This window comes from Notothenia coriiceps, unplaced genomic scaffold, assembly GCF_000735185.1.
Source record: "Notothenia coriiceps isolate Sejong01 unplaced genomic scaffold, NC01 NC01_scaffold00037432, whole genome shotgun sequence".
Classification (NCBI taxonomy): Eukaryota; Metazoa; Chordata; class Actinopteri; order Perciformes; family Nototheniidae; genus Notothenia; species Notothenia coriiceps.
The window spans coordinates 5,166-26,047 of NW_011370133.1; the positions used below are offsets into that span (position 1 = coordinate 5,166).

The 20,882-nt window shown below is 39.9% G+C and overlaps 2 protein-coding genes across 3 annotated transcripts; both read right to left on the reverse strand.

The window, feature by feature from the left end:
- Nucleotides 1-658: 658 nt before the first annotated feature.
- Nucleotides 659-7,123, reverse strand: nipsnap1 (nipsnap homolog 1 (C. elegans)). Of its 2 annotated transcripts, XM_010796980.1 has the most exons (11): nt 6,920-7,114; nt 5,805-5,867; nt 5,516-5,643; nt 4,852-4,897; nt 4,352-4,446; nt 3,917-3,987; nt 3,594-3,734; nt 2,558-2,589; nt 2,337-2,431; nt 2,072-2,155; nt 660-1,279 (listed from the first exon to the last, which is right to left on the reverse strand). In XM_010796980.1, exons 1-11 carry the CDS (start codon nt 6,988-6,990, stop codon nt 1,215-1,217), a joined length of 891 nt encoding a protein of 296 aa, XP_010795282.1. In that variant the 5' UTR covers nt 6,991-7,114; the 3' UTR covers nt 660-1,214. The 2 variants fall into 2 exon arrangements, with proteins under 2 accessions (XP_010795283.1, XP_010795282.1); XM_010796981.1 differs by lacking the exon at nt 5,805-5,867 and having other exon boundaries at nt 659-1,279; nt 6,920-7,123.
- A 388-nt stretch (nt 7,124-7,511) lies between these two features.
- Nucleotides 7,512-18,310, reverse strand: LOC104967504 (leucine-rich repeat-containing protein 74B-like). The gene is made up of 4 exons (XM_010796982.1): nt 18,097-18,310; nt 17,543-17,607; nt 8,574-8,669; nt 7,512-8,475 (listed from the first exon to the last, which is right to left on the reverse strand). The coding sequence occupies exons 1-4, from the start codon at nt 18,245-18,247 to the stop codon at nt 8,359-8,361; spliced, it is 429 nt and encodes a 142-aa protein (XP_010795284.1). The 5' UTR covers nt 18,248-18,310; the 3' UTR covers nt 7,512-8,358.
- Nucleotides 18,311-20,882: the final 2,572 nt, after the last annotated feature.

Genomic DNA, 20,882 nt, shown 5'->3' on the forward strand with positions numbered 1-20,882 from the left:
AAACATATTTATATTCATATATATAAACAACAATATTTGCTACATCCGTGCACTCATCCAGCTACAGAGCGAAATATTCACTATAGCTCTCACTTGCTCCAAAAGCTGAGCAGATACTCAGTTTCGCTCTCAGTAGTGACAGCTCGATTCTGATTGGCTTGAAGGGCGGTGGTGTGATTTAAAAACAATTAAAATAAAATATTAATAAATAAAAAATATTAAAAGATTGGCATCAAAGCACACATATATTGATAGATATGCAGTTATTAATAACATCTAAAAAAAGAAAATTGTAACTTTAAAAAAAGAAAATAATTCCCATTTCCCTCAAACTTTGCATGACCCCCCCCCCGGGCGGCCCCACACTTTGAAAAGCACTGGCCTGGGCTACCCATTAAAGTTCAGTTTAACTTAGTTTTGCTTAATTTATATTAAGCCTTTATACTAGTCTTAAAAACGTTAGTCATGGGTAATACAAGGACCACACTGCTGTTATGTCAACTTTCTTTACGAAGATACAGACTGCCTCAGTTCCGCATCTTATTATTATTTTTGTTGTTTTGTTTCCCATTGTGAAGCTTCCTTGGTTCTCTTGAAAGGCGCTATAAAAAATTTAATTATTATTATCTTACTGTTGAAACAGCGAAATGATCAGATATTTGTGTGAGGTTCGACAAGTTTTATTTTCAATCAAACAGCTGTGAAGCTCATTGTGATCTCATTCACTATGATTCATTTCCAGTCATAAAAGTGCAATCATAAAAGCCTGAGTGGAGACTATTGTGAAATACAAATACACGGTCCATTACCATTATTCATCCTAAAAACAAAAAGCAGGATACACACCTCACTTGAAATGTAATTCACAATCTATAGCGTAACATACAAGCAGGTAGTGGAAGAAATACCATGTGGTATTATAATGGGGCCAGTATTGTCGTGCTTTACATATTTTACCTAAACTTCTTGAACTGGGGGCATTTCAGGATCCTCAAAGTCTACTCTTCACCATTACTTTGCATAACTGGCTGGCTGCTGTGCAATTATTGAATCAGTTTACATACTTGAACTTAATACAGATCATCCAGCAGATGAAAACAATCTGACAAATTGAGCACCTGATAAATAAAATGTATTATTATGATGATTACTACATTTTGCTCTGGCAATAGGTGAATGAGATTTAGTTCATGCTCCCAGGTTCCACCATCTTCCTATTGTAAGGGTGAACTTTTGGTGGGGATCATTATCCTAGACTCCATGCTTCTGATCAATGGCACTGAGGAGAGAGAGAGTAACCCGTTATCTTAAAGACAATACAATGAAGGGTAATTTGCTGCAACTGTTACATTATTTACATCGTTTCACAGAATACTCTAATCACATCATGTTCACTGTTTTCACCATGTTTTACAATCTCAGAAAATACTTATATTGCTAATATTGCTTATTGAGATATCTATCTACTGTAGCTATAAATGTGTCTTAATAAGCTGAGGCTGAGTACTTGAATGTATATTTTATACAGGCAAGAAAGCGTGTCCCTAATATGCTGACTCACATATAACCCTGTGCTTACCTGCTCACTTTGCTGCTAAAAGATTTCTCTTGGTAAATACATCTTTGCTCCTTTCACTTCCTCAGCATCCACCTGTGGGCTCTCTTCTCCAAAACCACTGAGGATGATCTCTTCCTATATTCTCATCTGTTGCTTAAAACACTTAACAGGAAGTGATAGTCCAGTTCACTTTATATTTCAATACACCAGTTCTCTATGTACTTTAAACTCACTGCATCTGTGAAGTAAAATGTCTGCAGTGCTTCAAATGTAAAGTATGTTTATTTTACAGGCTGATTATTTTACAGGCTGATTAACTCCTAAGCAATCCTATCCATCGTATTTGAAGCAACACTTCTTATTGCATTCATGGAAGTTAAGCCACAAATTCAGTCACTGATTTGATCTGAATCCCTCTTTTTAAAATACAAATATATGATGATATGACACTTTTGGTTTAACTGTGGATGATTTTCTTGGGAGTGTATGTGTGGTTGTTTGCTTCTCTCATACCTGTATAATACACATTTGCATCCCATCCGTCCTTCAGCCAGGCAGAGCTCCTGGTGTCCTCTCGGGACTGGAGGCTTTCATACGCTGCAAACAAAAGTAACCAAACCGAATGTTACATTATGAGTAAATAAATAAATGATACTTATATAAAACCGTTAGCTTCCCTAAGTTAAGGGATCAGGCAAATTGTAGTTTTGGCTGTACAAATAACTTATAGCGGCAGATTTACCAAATAATTGAATGTCTTGTTATGTAACATACTCACCCCACAAATGATGAACAACATATAGGTCCCCGATCTGTGAGAAGAAGCCGCCGATTGCTTCGTTGTTTTCCTGTCTGTGCATGATTGCCCTCGCCCTGTTGCGAGACATGTTATTTTCAGGGGTATAATGATCACCTAATCACCGGTTATACTTAATGCTTACTTCTGAAAAAGTTCAGGCGGCTGATATTATCTATTTTTAGGAAAATATTACGCCTTACCAGTGGTTTCCCCATTCAATCATGGTTCCTGGCTGAAACACAAGTGTGGAGGTAAATTATTAAGCTTGTTTATTTTACACGGACCGACCAACTCAATAAGCCACATGAGCCCATATGCAGGAAGAACTTCAGATTTGGGTGCACACAGATTTGATCATAGTTGTGTTTTTAACCACTTTATCAGGCACACCTCTAAATGTGTGGACAGTTCACTACCTAACCCAATAAGTTAACTGTGAATAACAAAAGGTGTAGCCTTACATACTAGTAGGGCATTAAAGAACTGCAATATTAAAGGTGGGGTAGGTAAGTTTGAGAAACCGGCTCGAGATACACTTTTTGTTATATTCCATGGAATGCTCTTAACATCCCGTTAGCAATGAATATCTTAAGTGCTTTGACAAAAAATCCATAAAAGAAAGTCATCTGTGGAAGCCGTGGTACTGTAAAAAGCACGACCAATCATTTGAGCCGGCCCGGCTAAAATAACTGGATGGCCTACCTGCCTGTCAGCCTTCCATCTGTGCACAAACTTATCTCGTGCCCTCATTGGTCATGTGCTTGTTCGTATGTGTTGGAGGAGGGGCTCTGTAAGGAAGTGGCAGATTTTTTCCGGTTGTGTATTTTCAAATTCTAGCGCACTCGAGCTGGTTTCTCCAAAATTACCTACCCCACCTTTAAGTATGGGTTAATTTATTATGAGATGACAATTAAAAAATAAAAGATCTACTGCAGAGAATTTACGTCCGACATTTTTATCATTTTCACGGGGGTTAAATCAGTATGTTACTTCTATAAATGTGATTTATTAAAAAAAGTCATCTTCCGAAACCTTAAACTAATACCTTTAATTCAAACTGTAAGTCCATTTGTAGTCTTAATATATGAAAAGCATCATTAGAATTTTTATTTGAATGAAACTACCCAACTGAGAGAACTGACTCATGTCAATTCTATATCATTCTGAAAATAAAATCTATAGTGTAAAGTGCAGGAACATGTTAGTCATGGCATTAATATGTACAATATGATATACCTTGAGAAAATATGTTCGCATTTCATAGATGTTTGGTCCTGGTCTGGGCACGGGTTCATTCCAGAAACTGAACTCCAGGAGGAGCTGATTTCGCCTTGAAACCAACATTTTTGCCCTCTCTTTGCGAAACTCGAAATACGCCTGAAGGGAGACAAAAATGTTTTCAATAAGATATACTATACAGTTATTTTATTTTGCTCAATTGAAAAAGGAAATTCTGGAATGCTGATAAGAAACTCAAATCAGTGTAAATTAAATTTTAAATATCAGTTTTTCCATTCTGTGCAACAAGGTTAACGCTTAAGAAACAGTTCACAGTCAACCTTGTCATTGTTCAGCTTCTTCAGGCATTCAGTCAAGGCCGGGTATCCTCCTCTGTATCGCCATAGATGCACTGCAACAAACAGAGCAGCAGATGTCACTGCAGCACTGTGTGAGGACTGAAGCCACCCACACAGCAAACAGACACAGTCCAATACATTGTGATCACTTCTACCTGTCACTGAATGATCCTAATGTACATTATACAGTGTAAATGAGCATATGTAGGGGGAGAAGTGCTGGCGTGAGTCATCTGGTAGTGTCTGTACATTTCTCTGTCATGCTCTGCCAAACAATTCACTGCAGCTATGAACATTCATGGGGCCAGAAAAAAGGAACTAACCCTCAAACAAACGGTGAATGTGATCAACAAGATGTGACACTCTTTTATTTATTTTTTAACATGTTGTCTGTTTACTGTTGTTATTGCTGCTTACCTGCTTGATCCTGTTCTCCATACCAGGTATTCCAGCTTCCGACCACCTCACATGGGTAATCCTGGTCCTGATGGAGCCTGGTTTGCACCTCAGCCCTAAGGGCAGCATAACAAACATTACAATATTTGATGAATTGCGTGAATGTGCCAGAAGTCATAATATACTGTCACCACGAACAACTAGAAGGCCCTCAGAGAGTAATAAGTCCACAAATATCTATCTTGCTGTTACACCCAAGATATCACTTCAATTGTACAATGAATTACTCTTGAGATTCTGCAGGACTATTATGCAATATTTTCCATCTCAGAATGATACGAAACAAAATGTAATTAGCAGCTCATTAACTAATCTGTCTTTAATTATGTGGAAATGCAGGTTTTCAAAATATACTTTTGAAAGAAACCTAATTAGACATGCAAAGGTTTTCGTACTGGTCGAAATATACTATATTGTTTGAATAAATGCAAGAAACGTTTTAAAGCAGTGAACACGCTCACTCTAGACTGTTGTATGCTTCCATGCACTCTGGTTTGACGTTGTGAACTGGAAAAAAAAAGACAGTCATATCACAAAGAGGTGTTTTTTTTTTTTTATAAAAGCAACCCTTAAAATTCCTCAACAAAGTAATTTCACACTCCGATTCAGCACAGGCTCCTATTCAAAAAAACTGATTTGCTTTCAATAGGTTATAGGCTACGGCCGATAGAGTGTTCAAATTGAAATCCCCACATGGTGTGATGTACGCCACAAAAAGGATCAAAGCCCTAGGAAGAATGATAGATTTCTCTACAAGAGACAGACACAGTTATCACAGACTCAAAAGAAAACATTGTTTTGATGTCGCTTTAAAACTGTACAGACTTGGCACCTCACCTCACACTATAATATATTGACTTGTGCTTGTGCTTGTCCGTAATGTCATGTAACATATAGTTCTCTCTGAGGTCACTGAAGCCAGATTTAATTGTATCAACATTATTTGTTTAGCCATTTTCAAGAGAGATAAATGGATGATGGACTGTTGAAACATAAAACACAATCAATTTCATTATAATATGATGCAACACATGTATCCCATTGACTTGTGTCTGGCCCTCTGCAGCCTCACGCTGAATGAAGTCAAACCTTCACTTGAACCAAAGTATAGATCTTTATGCCTACATTGAATTTTATACAGGCTGCTGGTCTCTTTCTTTGACAACAGGTTGGAGTGGGCATCTTTCCTGGCATCCAGTTTGTGCGCAAATACGGAACGGAACCAGCCTTTGTCTCCGCTCTCCGAAAACCTCCTACACAGAAACGAGATGACAGAAGTTTCACAAAGGCTCAAAGCAACAACGTAAAAAGTATTTTGATTTAAAAAGGAAAAACTCAAAAAGGGAAGTGGAGATCTGCGTGACATTATCAGCTAAAAGATGGTAATATTCTTTGATATGAAAAACATACATACTGTAGGAGTGAGTGGGATGAATAGTAGCTTGTGTCTTCAGGAAAACACCTTTTTTCAACCACTCTGGAGTGGATAAAAGTGGCATTTTAATCACTTTAAAAAAAATATTTAAGGCTTGAATAATCACAAAAACAATCCATAAATGTAATTGGTTGTATAGAGCTATGTCATGCTAAATATTGCTTCAGCGCTCAGAATGACATTCAATCCAAGGACAGTTTAAGGATTCCCTTTTAATGGACTTTGAATTTTAAAACGTTTTTAAAGCTGCTTCAATGTCAACATTAACTTCAATTTAGAGATTTCTGTGTGTGTTGGACCAAGAACGGCCCAGAGAGGATAGTTGGTATATGCCCACTAATGGATTAAGAAGAAGCTATATTGTGCATATGTTTACTTGTTAATTCACAGACACTTTCTAAGGCTTTATTTAATATTCTGAAATCCCCAATAAAACTTTGAAGGTCAGAGAGACTTCTTTTGTATTAACCTTAAGGGCTTTAATTAGAAACTATAATTAGAATGTACCATGGCTTCTCTGAAACATAACAAAAGTAGTAATCGAGCCAGAAAATATGTTACTGAATAAAGCCAGATAGTGGGGAGATGCATACAGTGTGGAGGCACAGATAAGATGTCAACAAGTGGTGGTTAAACTAAGTGAAGCTTTACAGGACAAAGTTCAGAGGTCCAGCAAATGATTAAAGCTGCTTTGGAAAACTGCCTGGTTGTTTTATTAATAATGACCCTGCTGTCTTACATAAAAGGTGTTTACTTCAGCATATTGTAGGCCATTACACACAAACATTGACCCACTTTATCATTCAGTTTTTAAACTTGATGTGGATACAAATATAGATAAAGTTAAGATGCAGGCTGAAATAAACACAAAAGCTTGGTTTGTGTTGCATAGACACAGAAAAGTCTGTTTAGCAATATTTTTGTTTGGTAACGTTTTTATAGCAAACTATGGCACATATTTTCCAAGTTCAGGCATGTAAGGTTAGATTTTAAAATGTAACTTACTGTTACACTTAAAGGTAAACATACAGAACGTTGCACAGGCTTTTTAATAAACGTGTAATTATGCTGTACAGTTAAAATAACTTCTTTACCTGGTTGCTCGGTGCAGCCTCGAGGAATACCCGAACAACATCTGTCCTTTGGACCACACAGTCGTCGCCATGTTCTCTGTCAACGAAAAACTTATTTGGACAGGTAAAAGCAGCAGTGTGGTTAATGTTTACCTCCTGGCGCTGCCCTCTGTCTTGTGACGCCCGGCTAACCCTTCAGCTGCTAAAGGGGTTAGCCCGCCGGGGATTTAAAAACACGCGAGACTCTGTGACGCAGTTACGCAGGGGTAGATGAGTTTGTCTTTATTTAAAACAGTTTGCTAATGAAATCATTTACTTAAAACATGAATGTGATGCTTTAATTGTATGCAGGACATGCATGTTTAATTTAATTGTAGGCCTTTTTATTCATGCCATTCTATAGGCTTGGCAATGTAATGCTTTGGTATTTGGAGCATTTGTATATTACAAGCATTAAGTTAAGTCATCAAGGTTCAAGGTTCTTTATTTGTCATACGAACATAGCTACAGAGTAGTTATGTACATTTTAGGGTTCATCCCTAAAAAATAAAGCATACATTATATTACAAAATACATTATTGTAAGTCCAAACAGCCAACTGTATGGGGGATGAAACCATTCAAAGATTTAAATTAAATGACTAAATGTACAATCTGAAAGGTTGTAACTATAGTTTAGCAGCTGGTAGATACATTTGCTGTGTTGGTCAAAAACAAAATCTTAAATCTTAAAACCTTTCCCTGCAAAGCAACTAAGACAAAGAAACAAGAACTACAACCCTTAACAAAATAATTACTATGGGGCGCATGTCAGTGCAGAAAATATAAAACTCAAGCAAAGAACATTAAGTATCTATACTGTAGCCTAAGTATAAATGTTTAGGACCTTTCTATCCCTGGATTTAAATAAGACAACCTGTATCTAACCCTGTTGGAGTTGTTCTGCTGCAGTAAACAAGCCTCTTATCTAACAGTGGATCATTCTTTCAAAGCTGGTTTCTCTATTAGACTAGTCATGCAGTACTTATATCCTTTTTGTGCAACCCACTTTCACTTCTTTTCATACACAATGGGGTGCTCTCTGATCCTCTCTATCATTCTACCCACTGACATTATATAACATTAAATCAGATCATACCTAAAAAGAATCATACTCAATACCTGTATTGTATGCCTGTGTTCAATGACTTTAACAACACCATATTTTAAGCCCACACACATGCGGTACTCAACATTTTTAAAACAAAGAAACAGTCGCTTAATTATCTGGCATTAAAAAAGTTTATTTCACACAAAAACCTTTCATTTAGTGGAATATATTTGTTGAATTGACATTTTTAAATGATATCCTTGCATACATCCATCCTTTGGTTCATTTGTCGATGAAAACTTCCACAGTGCTTTGACAAGACTTATTCCATATTTTCTGGCATAAAATGTAAGCAATTACAGTAGCACTTTTTAAGCTTTTGCTTTTCTGAATGTGCCAATTCTGCCCCCATGATTAACTGTAAGCGCAGGGAATATTTCTTTCACTGCCTTATACAGATCTTCAAAATCCTGGTTCACCGTGATGTCCTAGAGAGAGTGATACAGAAAAGCAGTGAATAAGTTTGAAAGGGAGAATATTTGCAGAAAGTCTCATGAAGATGGAGGTGGAAATGTCGGTGTGTTACCGAGAAGTATATTGCTTCCATGGCTGAATCTGGGTTTTCTTGTACAGACTTGAGGATGGTAAAGCACCCAGCATTCTGGATGGGGTTCCTACCCATCTGGCCAAAGACAAACATTAATAATGTGAGAAAATTGCAATAGTGCAAATGATTAACACCAAACACCTAAAATCATCCTCCTATAGCCATATGAGGAATAGTTAAGCATTTTTGGGAAACAGACAAACAACCAATGGTGCTGAAAAATGAAATCAACGACCGATTACCCAAAACCGCAGTTCTGCCAATAGCTGGTTACAAAGATCAATCCTACTGTATACGCCGAAGTTGAAATGCCCAACTTTACCCAACCCGAAAAAAAATAAAAAATTGTTAACAGCCTGTTACAATAAACATGTTTGGTCTCGTGAGATAATTTCATAATTTTATGATGGCTTGAGCGTTAACATTCAGAGCCAACCACATTGAGCTTAACAACTCTTAGTAAAGTATGGGTGCATGGCGTCACAGAGACTACGTCTGCGCATTTTCCAAAAAGGTCAAACTATTCCTTTCAAAAATGTCCAACAAATTACAAAATCAAATCGTGCACTATCTACATTCAGCTGGTTATGGCGTGACTTCTACTTCAGACTTGTCTATTCTTACCCCAACTACATTTTCAATTTAGGAGTGCACATGTCATCAACAATAAATGCTTAAACTGTAACTCAATATCAATGTATTTATTCACCACAACTTTACAATTCCTAACTTGTTTTAGGCAGTCGAAGTAAGTCCTTGTGGCGCTGGAAAAAATACAGACAAATACAGTGATCCAGTTATTTATCCCATTTTATCCACTGATGCCCCCCATTGCCTTGCCTTTGAAGCTAGAATCAATCTTTTAACAGCTTACATTCAGGGATTTGATTGTCTTGTTTACTTTGAGGCCCATGGCTAGGTGGATAGCTCCTTCAGGGGGTATTCGGTTGTTACTGTGGCGAGAATTGTTAGAGAGAACAAATAAAGTGTTTGAGTGTGAGGAAAGCAATCATAAAGTGTTGTTTTTTTCAGAAATGGCATTATTCATCCATGTACAGAAGTGCACACATGATCTGGAAATCTGTGAGGCATGCTAGGTTTTGCTTCAGATGTTAAGAGAAAGGCAAAATAAACTCAATTACCTCGACTTTGTTAATGCTTACAGTCTCACTTTAAGAAAACATTTCACCAGTGTTTAAAATTTGACAGTAAAACTACAAATCTGATACAGCAGGTGGGCCTTATTAGGAGTCTCATGGAGGATATTTTGTATTAGTTTGGCCTCACAGTAAGTTACAGACCAGCATTTGATCTGATTCACGATACGAATGACCAACTGAATTTGTAACTCAGAGCGAGCATAAAATAATCTGATTACCAGATACTCATACCTCACATTCAACTCCTCCAGAACGGTGTTTTCTTTCAGAGCCTTTCCTAAAGCACTGGCTCCTTCTTTACCAAGGCCATTGAATGACAGATCCACTGTCCTTAGGCAAATGTTTCCCTAAAAACAGAAATAATCGTTTGTAAAGCCCCTGTGACACTGTCCCGAAATTGACACCAGATGGACACACGATAAAGGAAATGTTCAAATTCGGCCAAGGCACACACAACATCGGGCCATTCGTGAGGTCATCTTAAGCCATCGTATGACCGCAGTTGTATGTCTTGAATGTAATTTAGGTTAACTTCCTGTTTTATTTAGATGCTTTTATTTTGAAGGCGAGTTTACGCTGTTGGCAGGAAGTTGTTGTTGCTATGGAAACAACATGACGGTGATAGGTCATATCTTCTAATCTACATATAAAGACGGAGAAAGTAAATAATAAAGTGTATGTTTAAAAGTTAGCACCCCCCGAAGAGGCACAAGCTCTTACGTTGAGTGTGTATACATTCTAAAGTAAAGTACGTGTGTTGTTTGGGTGCCATCGTGTGGCCTTCTGTAGGCATCGTACTTGCTTCGGCTGTTGCTTGGCTGTTGACCAACTTCGGGGCCATCTTCGTGCAAAATTCACAATTCCATATTCGTGTGTCCATCTGGTGTCAATTTCGGGACAGTGTGCTTAAAGTAAGCATTTAAATGCAATCACAAGAAATACTTGAACGACTTCTCTGATGTGATCAACTGAGTGAGGACCAAAGGAAGACTTTAATTTAGAGTGGGGGTGCAGAAGTATTGATCCTGATGTAATCAGTCTCTCAGGAACTAAATCAATCACACCCGTCAGTGCAGCTTACTGATCCGGGTCCTCTTGACCTCCTTGATCATTAAGATAGGAAGAACCACTTACAGGGTTCCCGCGGGGTCTTATGATCTTATGATAAAATGATGGGATTTGAAAGGTACTTCTGTGTTGCGATGGCGTCTAAATGTGTGTTGGGGGAAATGTCGAGAGGGGTCTGCCTGCAGGCCTCCACTCTCAGGACAGTTCCGGTGTAGGCTCCACTCTCAGGACACCTCCACTCTCAGTACAGGAAGTGACAATTCTGACGAACACTTTTTTTTCCCCGCCCCCCGAAGGACTCGTCTGATTGAAGTTTTCAAATCACAATGGAGACTCATCACGGAGGTGATGAGTCTGCTCACCATGCACTTTGGAGGAATGTAACGGGAGTTATATGCACTTTGGGTCGGCCTTGGTCAAGCCCTTTTGACCCCCCCAGCCTGGTTCTCATAAAAGTTGACTTCGCCATATTTCGCACAAATGACACCATGGAGGAATGTAACAGGAGTTGACAGGGGACTCTGCCCGCCTCACGAGTGCCTATTTTCGGACACTTTTTTTCACAAGTAGAAGGCAGAAGAGGATTAGTTGTTAGCAACAGTAAAATGGACAACCAAAAAGTAGACACGACAAAAAAAACAAAATCAATAACCTTATAGCCGATCCTCCTCCTTTGCTCTCTCACATAACTAACTAATGCAAACGAACTAAGAAAAAAATAGGCGATATTTAATAATATTAGTGTCCTGAATCCAAAAAAAGTACAAGTTAAAAAGTAGCTAGAACAAATAAAGTAGCTCACGTAAACAAATGCATACACACTACTCAGCGGCTCCAAGACAACATGCGAAATCCATCAGCTGTCCGTAAAAAAAGAATAAATTCAACACTTCACCCAACGCCTAGCAGACGACAATATAGAGAACAATTTAATCACATAGACACGGACTCGAACACCAACAACATAGAGTAACATAACAAACGCTGACACAAACATAGACAGTCACTATAAACTTGAAAAAATATGAGTTACAAGAGTTACATGAAAAAACACCCTAAAATAAAAAAAGTTCACCGGCCTTTACCACGAAGGTATTGATCTCCATCTCAGTTCTACCTATCTTATACTTTTTCTAGGTCTTTTAGGCTTAAACAGGACCACACATAAAAAATCCTTCCTTGACAAACTACACAAGTTTACTATACACACCTTTTATAGTTACATTAACCAGTTAATTCGTTATTTTCAAAGAGATCTAAATAAACAATGATCATTAGGAGACAACAACCGTTCCTGTCTCCAGTTAAAGTGCAAAATGACGAACATACAATAAGACACGTAAGAGTCTCACAACCACGCGCCCAGAATCGTTAATAGTATAGCCACATGTAACAGTCATTGGGACCAGTAATACCGTGTTGCTTTATAAGAGTAGTCTCAGGCTGCGTGAAGGACCCCCGAACCTCGGACGGACGTCCGAAGGTGTAGAGTCACTGTCAAGGCACCATCGGAGGTGAGAGTTCATGTCCTTCACTGCTAATACTGCTGTGCAAAAAAAAAGGGGCGGGGGCTTCCTGTATTGACTAACTTCAAAAGTTTAGTGTTACCTCTGAGTGTAGTGCCTCCACCTACTCAGACGAGTGGTACGTGAAACCTCCTTACATTGCCCTCAACTGTCCCCTGAGGACGGGCGGCGCGTTTGCGGAGGGCCGGTAGTCTCAGTTGGGCGTCAAGCCCCCTTGGCTGTTTGGTCTCGTGGCCGTGATCCTGCTCGGCCGTCTCCGGGAAGGCTACCCACCCAGCGCAAACGGGTAAGCTGTCACTCTCCTCTCCTCTTTTTACCGTTGTTTTTACACAAGTTTTAGGCAATTATATACCTACTCACCCCCCTTTGCCGACCTGTGTCCGGCACCCCCCTGTGGACTCTGTGCGTCACAGGGCCACCTTCCTTGGCCCATTTTATCAGTTTTTTATTTTTTTATTTTGTTAATATCTTTGGTCCTTTTANCGTGTTCGTCATAATCGTCACTTCCTGTACTGAGAGTGGAGCCTACACCGGAACTGTCCTGAGAGTGGAAGCCTGCAGGCAGGCTCCAAGCCCCCAGGAAGTGCGTCGGACTCTGATGAGAATATTCGTTGTGGCCAAATGACGGTACTACACTTCCGTTAGGTTGCTGGGCCCGGAAACCTTGTGAAGACTTACAGAAAACGTTTGACCTCTGTCATTGCCAACAAAGGGTATATAACAAAGTATTGAGATGAACTTTTGTTATTGACCAAATACTTATTTTCCACCATAATTTGCAAATAAAGTCTTTAAAAATCAGACAATGTGATTTTCTGGATTTTCTTTTCTCATTTTGTCTCTCATAGTGGAGGTATAACTAGGATGAAAATTACAGGCCTCTCATCTTTTTAAGTTGGAGAACTTGCACAATTGGTGGCTGACTAAATACTTTTCTGCCCCACTGTATATATATACAGTGCAATAATTCTTTCATGCTAAATGAAGCTCTGTTGCTTGGATATCACTAGATCTTGTTACAGCGTAATATAAAAGTATAACAATTTATGTGTAAATTAGCATAATTACTAGCTAGCCGCTAGCTGCTAACTGCCGCCCATGCTGCCGCCTCGTTAATATCAAATCCATCATAATAACAATCCAGTACCATGCTGTCATGAACGCGCGGTGCTGTTACGTGTACGCAAATTGACGTGCTTGATGTGAACGAGCATTTTGGGGGCATGGATGTATGTACCCTGACTTGTACACAGTCCATGACCAGGGGGCTGTTTCAGAAATAGGATGAGCGAGTTAGCCTGGCATGCTCAAGTAGCATTTATCAACTGGCATCATGAAAATATTTAATATACACATTATAAACACATTCTAAATAGTGTCATCAGAGTATATCATGATTTTGTTCTTACAGTTACTGTACCACATTTCAGATTCTGGTTTTGGAAATCCTCTATGCCTTGTCAAAAATTGGCCCTATAGCCAATTGACCATTTGCTGTAAGAACAAAAGGCTGTGCACCTGGGTAGTATGATTATTATTTTTTTGCCTTGCATAACAAAAAACACATTAGCAAATCATGACTGATACAAAATGTATGCAATAATTCAGAGTGCTTTTCATTAGCAATGTTCTTAATTAGAATTTTATTATAATTTAATTCATATTAATATTTATTGTATTACTTCATGTGATACAAGTTCACAGAACTGTCCTGGTTTTACCTCACACATTATTACCTGAAGACCACCTTTTGCTTGAATGAGTTGAAAAACTAATATGGTGTTCAAACTTTAAATCTCCAGGTGGATTACCCCTAGGCCATTAGCCAATATCGCAGCTCCTCTCCCTCGAATGCAGTTCCAGGCCAGACTTAGTGATCTCAACCCTGTGTTCTCTGACAGAGCCTGTCCCAGGCTCTGCCCTTAAAGGAGAGGACAACATAAGAAGGAATAATGTCAGTATGACAAATTAAAGGCTACATTTTTTTCATTGTAAAACCAAGAAAATAGCTAAAAACATTGGTAACATACAAGGGCTTGTTCTGAATGAATACAAACAACTCAGCTTCAAGCCTTTGGGACAATTTCTCAAATAGGTGCAATCTGAATTTGGAAAATATACACTTCCAGACAGGTGGAGGGGAAAATAAATCTCAATGATGGATATTTTAGACATGTTGCTGGTCAGAAAGCATAATCAGAAGTACTTCAAATCAAACTCAGACTTCATGCTTAAACTCATCTTATCTCCAGATGGTAGATTCCACTGAGATGGTATGATTGTGTGTCTCATGGTCTAAAACAGGCATCCTCAAAGTCCGGACTCCGGTCCGGATCCGGACCGAACCACAACTGTCTCTGGACTCTGAGCAAATTATACTTTTCATATGTGTTATCTGCGAGACATCGCCACAACGCAACGAGTCTAAATGTTCCGCTATGTCCACTACAAACAGCGCTCTGCATGTCCGACTGTTCCACTGTATGTGTGTGTCTGTCAACGCATTGGTCCAATCACATTCAGCATCCCGTCAGCGTTTTTTCCCCCCACCAACAGTCTGCGAATCAGAGGCACAGTAGGGCGGGTCTTCGCGGAATGCGGGTGGGAAAAATGCGTGTGTTTAAAAAAAAGAAGTCAGAGCGAGAGTTAACAGCTCATCTAGTTGCATCTGTACTTTAGCTAGTAGCCTAGTTTCACCTACTGGGGTGGCCTGGGGGGGCAACTGCTATCCTGAAAATAGGCCTTGCCACCCCAGTTGGCAGCTTTGTTTTGAAAGAAAAGTTGTGGCTCATCGGACATTTATGAGAGAAAGTCTCTAATGTCCGAGTGCAAGTGAATGCAGCACAAGACGCACGCCTTGTAAGCACAGACACAATAACAATGAAAACTGCTGCATACAGATTATTTTTGTTTTTGCAACCTCGTGTGAATGACCGTAATAAACGGACCTTTGTCTTATTGAAAAGAAAATGTTGGACCTTTAAGATTTGTATTTGAGTACCCCTGGTCTAAAAGCATAACGGCCCGTCCACACACAGGCATGGAAAAAATCTTTCAAAGCTTCGCCCATTCTCTTGAATGGGGTGACGTAGAAGATTTTTAATCTTCGCCGAACTGCATTGTGGGGATCGGAGCATGGCTTTGCAAGCATCGTGAGCATCAAAAGTTGAGCAATGTTCAACTTTTGATGCTCCCAATGCTTGCGAAGCTGGCATCAGCCAATAAAATCCCGTTTATGCAAATCCCACCAGTACAAGCACTAGCGAATCAAACCGCGTGCAAACTGGGAGAGCCAGACCGCAGTTCATTTCCTCATATTCCAAACGAGAAATTACGGTAGTAAATCACCCGGTACTTTACGACCAGAACTATTTACCGGGATACAAACCGGAGGAACCAGGCATGGAGGGAGGTGACAGAGACAGTGGGTGAAACTGGTAGGTTTTCGCCTGTTTGGAGAGTTTATATCCAGTTGACTTCGTTTTAACATTGCTATTGCTTTGTATGTCAGGGGCGGGAGATTCATGTGATTGGTTGTTGGTCGCGTTGCTCGCAAAAAATCGCCAAGCTTTAGACACGCCCAGCATCAAGATTTTTCAAGATTTTTTTCATGCCTGTGTGTGGACGGGCCGTAAGTCTGTGAGGATTCTAAAAAGAATGATCCCCATCATCATTTCACTAAATGTAGCTCAAGAATAAGAATGGGCACAACACTTAGTGGATCATAACCAATGGATACGCTCAAAACGTGCTTGATCGAAAATGAAATAGAACCATAGCATGAATTCTCAGAGTGTTTTATTGGTGCACTTTCTTCTATATGGAAGAGTGCACTCAAAAAGCATGAGGATGTCCTTTGATATTTAATACAATTGGATATTTCGGGATGAATCATAGCAGCAATGAAAAATGGTGGTGCACCTTTTCCTCATTCAGATTTATTTTCAATTATGTATACATCAGACGCTCATTGCTTCCTGGTCTGACATTCTCCCACAAGGTGCCTGTCACAAAGCTCATCCACATGGTAATTAAACAACTAAAAGGGGTTTTAATCCAGGCGAAATGTGCTTGACCTTTGAATGCCAAAGCCTGCTGTCCTGTGCATGCTTCCGAATGTTTTTTCAATGATCTAATAATAGGAGATACTAGATATTGCCTTAATTAAAAGTATTCTGCATTCATAGCAAATAGTCAATTTATAGAGCTCTAATGTTTATTCAAATGGATAGATGGTAAATCAACTGAATTCATAGAGGGAGAGCCTGCCCTACAAGGTGAGTGTGGTGAGGGAAATGACCATTCACACACATTTACAGACCATGTTAGGTCAATTTGAACTAAAGCCAATATTACATTACATGTAATTTTGTTAGACGCTTTTATCCAAAGCGATTTACATACTTTCAGTACTGTGGTCAATCCCCACAGGAGCAATTTGGGGTGAAGTGTCTTGCCCAGGAACACAACGACATGCTGACCGCAGTGGGACAGTGGGATTCGAACTTGCTGTCCACTGAGCCACAGCCTCCCATATATTAAAGTAACATACTTACATAATGTTGCATTGAACTTTGAGCATTAATCTCCATCCCATGCAAGACTTTTGGGATTAATCAGAACTACCTGAAGTGTTAAACGGTCCATATGGGTGTAACGTTTGAATGTCCACATGCTTGATTCCATACTTTTGGCCATACAGTGTTTTCTTTGACATGGTACAAATTCAACTGAAGGTTGAAAAGCAAACTTTCTGTTTAATAAGAGCTCTGTCAAAAATAAGCCAGAGTTATTTATCCAATACAGCACGCCTCTTTCATGTCTGTTAGAATGCCCGAGCGGCCATGGAGGAAAAATAGGAGAGCAGGCATGTTGGGGTTTTTCCATAGAAAACAGATTTTTTTTTTTTGCATCCACTGTGAGCACATGGCTGTCCTCCAACATCCACACAGTATACAACCCCTTCTCAACACCACTGACTGCTTTTTATAGGAGGCCTCAGATCTTCATTGGCTGGCACATACCATTATATTTATGTAAGCAAACAATTGACTACCACTATATACACATTTACCAAATATTTTCCCACCACTTTACCAATAATATACACCTGAATAAAGCTATAACAATATACATTAAATAGATACAGCTATGTACAAAAATGTCGAACTCCCCCCTGGAGACTACCACTTGCCGTTTCCCTCCCGGAACTATATTTAGAGGTGTGCGGGCCCGGAGGAATTATTTTGCCCGAACACCCTGGGAGAGAGAACAGACAGAGGTAAGTTTACTCATCACACAATCCATCACTACTTCTCACGTTTACTTCGTGAACAGTCCCTCGCTACCCGCAATGTATGAATATGTGCCTTTTAACCCGTATCCATTTCTTTACTCAGGCGAACGGCGAGCAGGAACGGCCCGGCGTCCGCGCCGCACGCCACTCATCACAACAATACAATTCAATCAATTGTCAATAAACATATCTATCCATTAATAAAGTGTGTTGTTTAAATCATGTGCCAATACTGTGTTAATATACCCTATACAGTACAATGATTATATCAACATGTCCACGGAGCTCTAGTAGCGGCGTTTCGTCGTTACAATGTCCTTTTGCTTTTTCAATGATCAATGATGGTAGAGTTACATTCCTTGAAAGACTAAGTGCTCACATTTATATATACAGTCTATGGTGCTCACATAATATATGTGACCTTTACAATAAAGAACTAATTGCTGTTCTACCTGCTTGCTCTCCCAGAGCGTTGTGGCTGAGGTCGAGGTGCTGCAGCCGAGAGTTGGTGATCAGAGCTGGGCCGAGGTGTTCAACGGACCGGTCTGTGAAATGGTTTCCTGACAGATTGAGGTTCAACAGGGTGCTGTTCTCCTTTAGCATACTAGCTATGGCTCCGGCCCCATGATCCCCAAGGCTGTTGTCGGAGAGGTCCACCTCTGTGATGACACACAAGTACACAGGTTATGATGCAAATATTCCAGTGGAAACAACAGTACCTGGCAGGAGAATGTATTTCCAATTGCAAAGAGGGAAAGACAGACATAGGGGAAGTAGGTTTTTTTTTCACAATTCTGTAATGTTTTATCGATTTATACTGTAGAGTGGTTGTTACAACTTTTTATGAAGCCCCATCAGAAACCTTACATTTGTTCAATACGTTGGTATACCTGTAAAATCGATCATTTCTAATCTCTAACTTTTTAGAGTTCTCAATTGTTTTGTATGCCTGTGTTACATGCCAGGCAGGCTGTACTTGTGTGGTTTTCTTTCCCTCCTGTGTTTCTCTCTTCTCCCTGTCTTCTGCACAGCTAATCAGCAGCCGATCGGTATCTGCTTGTGCACCTGAGTCTGATGGCCTATCAGCAGCCAGGGCTGACCATAAAGGAGGCACCCAGGAAGTCTTCTCTCTCTCACTCTGGGCCTGTTGCTGATGAAGGAGCCTGCAGTGTTTAGCAACTCCTTCTCTTTGTATTGTCTGACCTTTTTGAAAGTGTGTGTGTTGAGAGGTGTAGGAGTTAGGTAAGTCTGGGGTAACCTGTATATTTCTCACCACGTAGCTAACTAATGTTTAGACACACTAGGTTAGCGGATTGTTGCCACCCATGTATATTGTTTTGTCAAATTCTTTGTAGTTTATTTAGTGAGGGTTTTTTTGTTTGAGTTTTGGTTTCAAAGGATAGATGTAGAGATAGGCCTGGTTTTGTTAATAAACCTTTTGTCAACTGTTACGCTGACTCCCTCATTTTTATTGGTTGTATGTTATTGTCTCAAGGTTCCTTAGACCAGGGGTTCCCAAACTTTTCAGCCCGCCACCCCCAAAATAACAGTGCCAGAGACTGAAAATGTTTAATTTAATTTTCATTTTGTAATCATCTCGCGACACCCACTCGGGGTCTCGCGACCCCCCCGGGGGGGTCGTGACCCCCACTTTGGGAACCCCTGCCCGAGACCTTAGTGGGGATGTAACAAATGATAGGGAAAGTGTATTAGCTACACCTAGAATTGACAAGATTAATCCTGAGGCTCCTCCTGCAACGCTTCCTAGGTTTGAGGCTTTCTCTCCGGGTAGCGTTGGTGCAAGTAGTGATGCCAAACTGAAGGTCGTCTTCAGCTGGAGGTCCAGGAGAAGGAAATGGTGCGTAGAGCGGAATATGATTACAAACTGCAGATTCGCAAGTTAGAGATAGAAGCTGAGAAAGAAATCACGTTAAAGCGGCTTGAAGTTGGTGCCCTGCGAATATCTTCAGAGCAAACATTTGAGAGGTCAATACCTTCGCATACAAAAAGTTTTGATGTTAGTAAAAATATTGCTTTGGTGCCAACTTTTAGAGAGTCGGAGGTTGACTCATATTTTTGTGCTTTTGAGAGAATTGCTACCGCACTAGTCTGGCCTAAAGACATGTGGCCAATCCTACTACAGTGCAAATTAGTAGGTAAAGCTCAGGAAGTGGTATCTTCACTTTCTTTGGAAGAAAGCTTGCCTTACGAAGTGCTTAAAGAGTCGATCTTGCGTGCTTATGAGCTTGTGCCGGAGGCCTACAGACAAAAGTTCAGACACCATAAAAAGTCTGCTACTCAGACATTTGTTGAGTTTGCGCGAGAGAAGGGCATTCTCTTTGATAAATGGTGTGCGGCTAATGAAGTGAAGGATCATTTTGAGAGTCTTCGTCAGTTACTTCTCTTGGAAGATTTTAAGAATTCTTTGCCTGAAAGGATGGTGATATTCTTAAATGAACAGAAGGTCACTTCACTGGCTAAGGCAGCTGTTTCAACGGATGAATTTATGCTCACTCACAAGACTGTGTTTTCTTCACCCTTGCGCCCAGATAAAGCTACAGAGTCGCAAACTGGAAGACCTGATCTTGGCCCAACAACTTTTGAAAGGTCTAGAGGACCACCATCACCTCCACGGGGGCCCCGTGAGTGTAACTACTGCCATAAAACGGGACACCTTATTTCAGGGTGTCATTTCTTAAAGCGTAAACAACAATTTTCGCAACGCTTTCAAACGCCAAAAGGCATGGGACTCATTAAAGTAGTTTCCCTATCAGACAGAAATGTCCCAGGAAGATGATGTACCTGATCCCTGCTTCAAACCCTTTATTTCAAAGGGCTTTGTTTCTTTAACAGGGGATCCTGAAGACCAGCTGCCAGTAAAGGTACTTAGGGACACCGGAGGTTCTCAGTCTATTATTAGAGAAGGCGTCTTACCTTTAACCTCCAGGTCATCATGTGGATCAAGTGCTGTTGTTCAAGGGGTAGGCATGACACTAGTTGCGGCTCATTTGCACAATGTTTATATTCACTCATCTCTTGTCAAAGGATTCTTTAAAGTAGATAAATAAACTACCCGGAGACTATTGTGTGTTCGTCCTTTCTTAGCCCCCATGAAGTCGACTAAATAGACGTAATTTGAATCTAGTCCTCTTTGTTACTTGGGTCCATGAACCGAACTGATAACGAGTTGTCGGTTTCAGTAATACTCCCACTTTAGTTGTGGAACTACCGTTCCGTC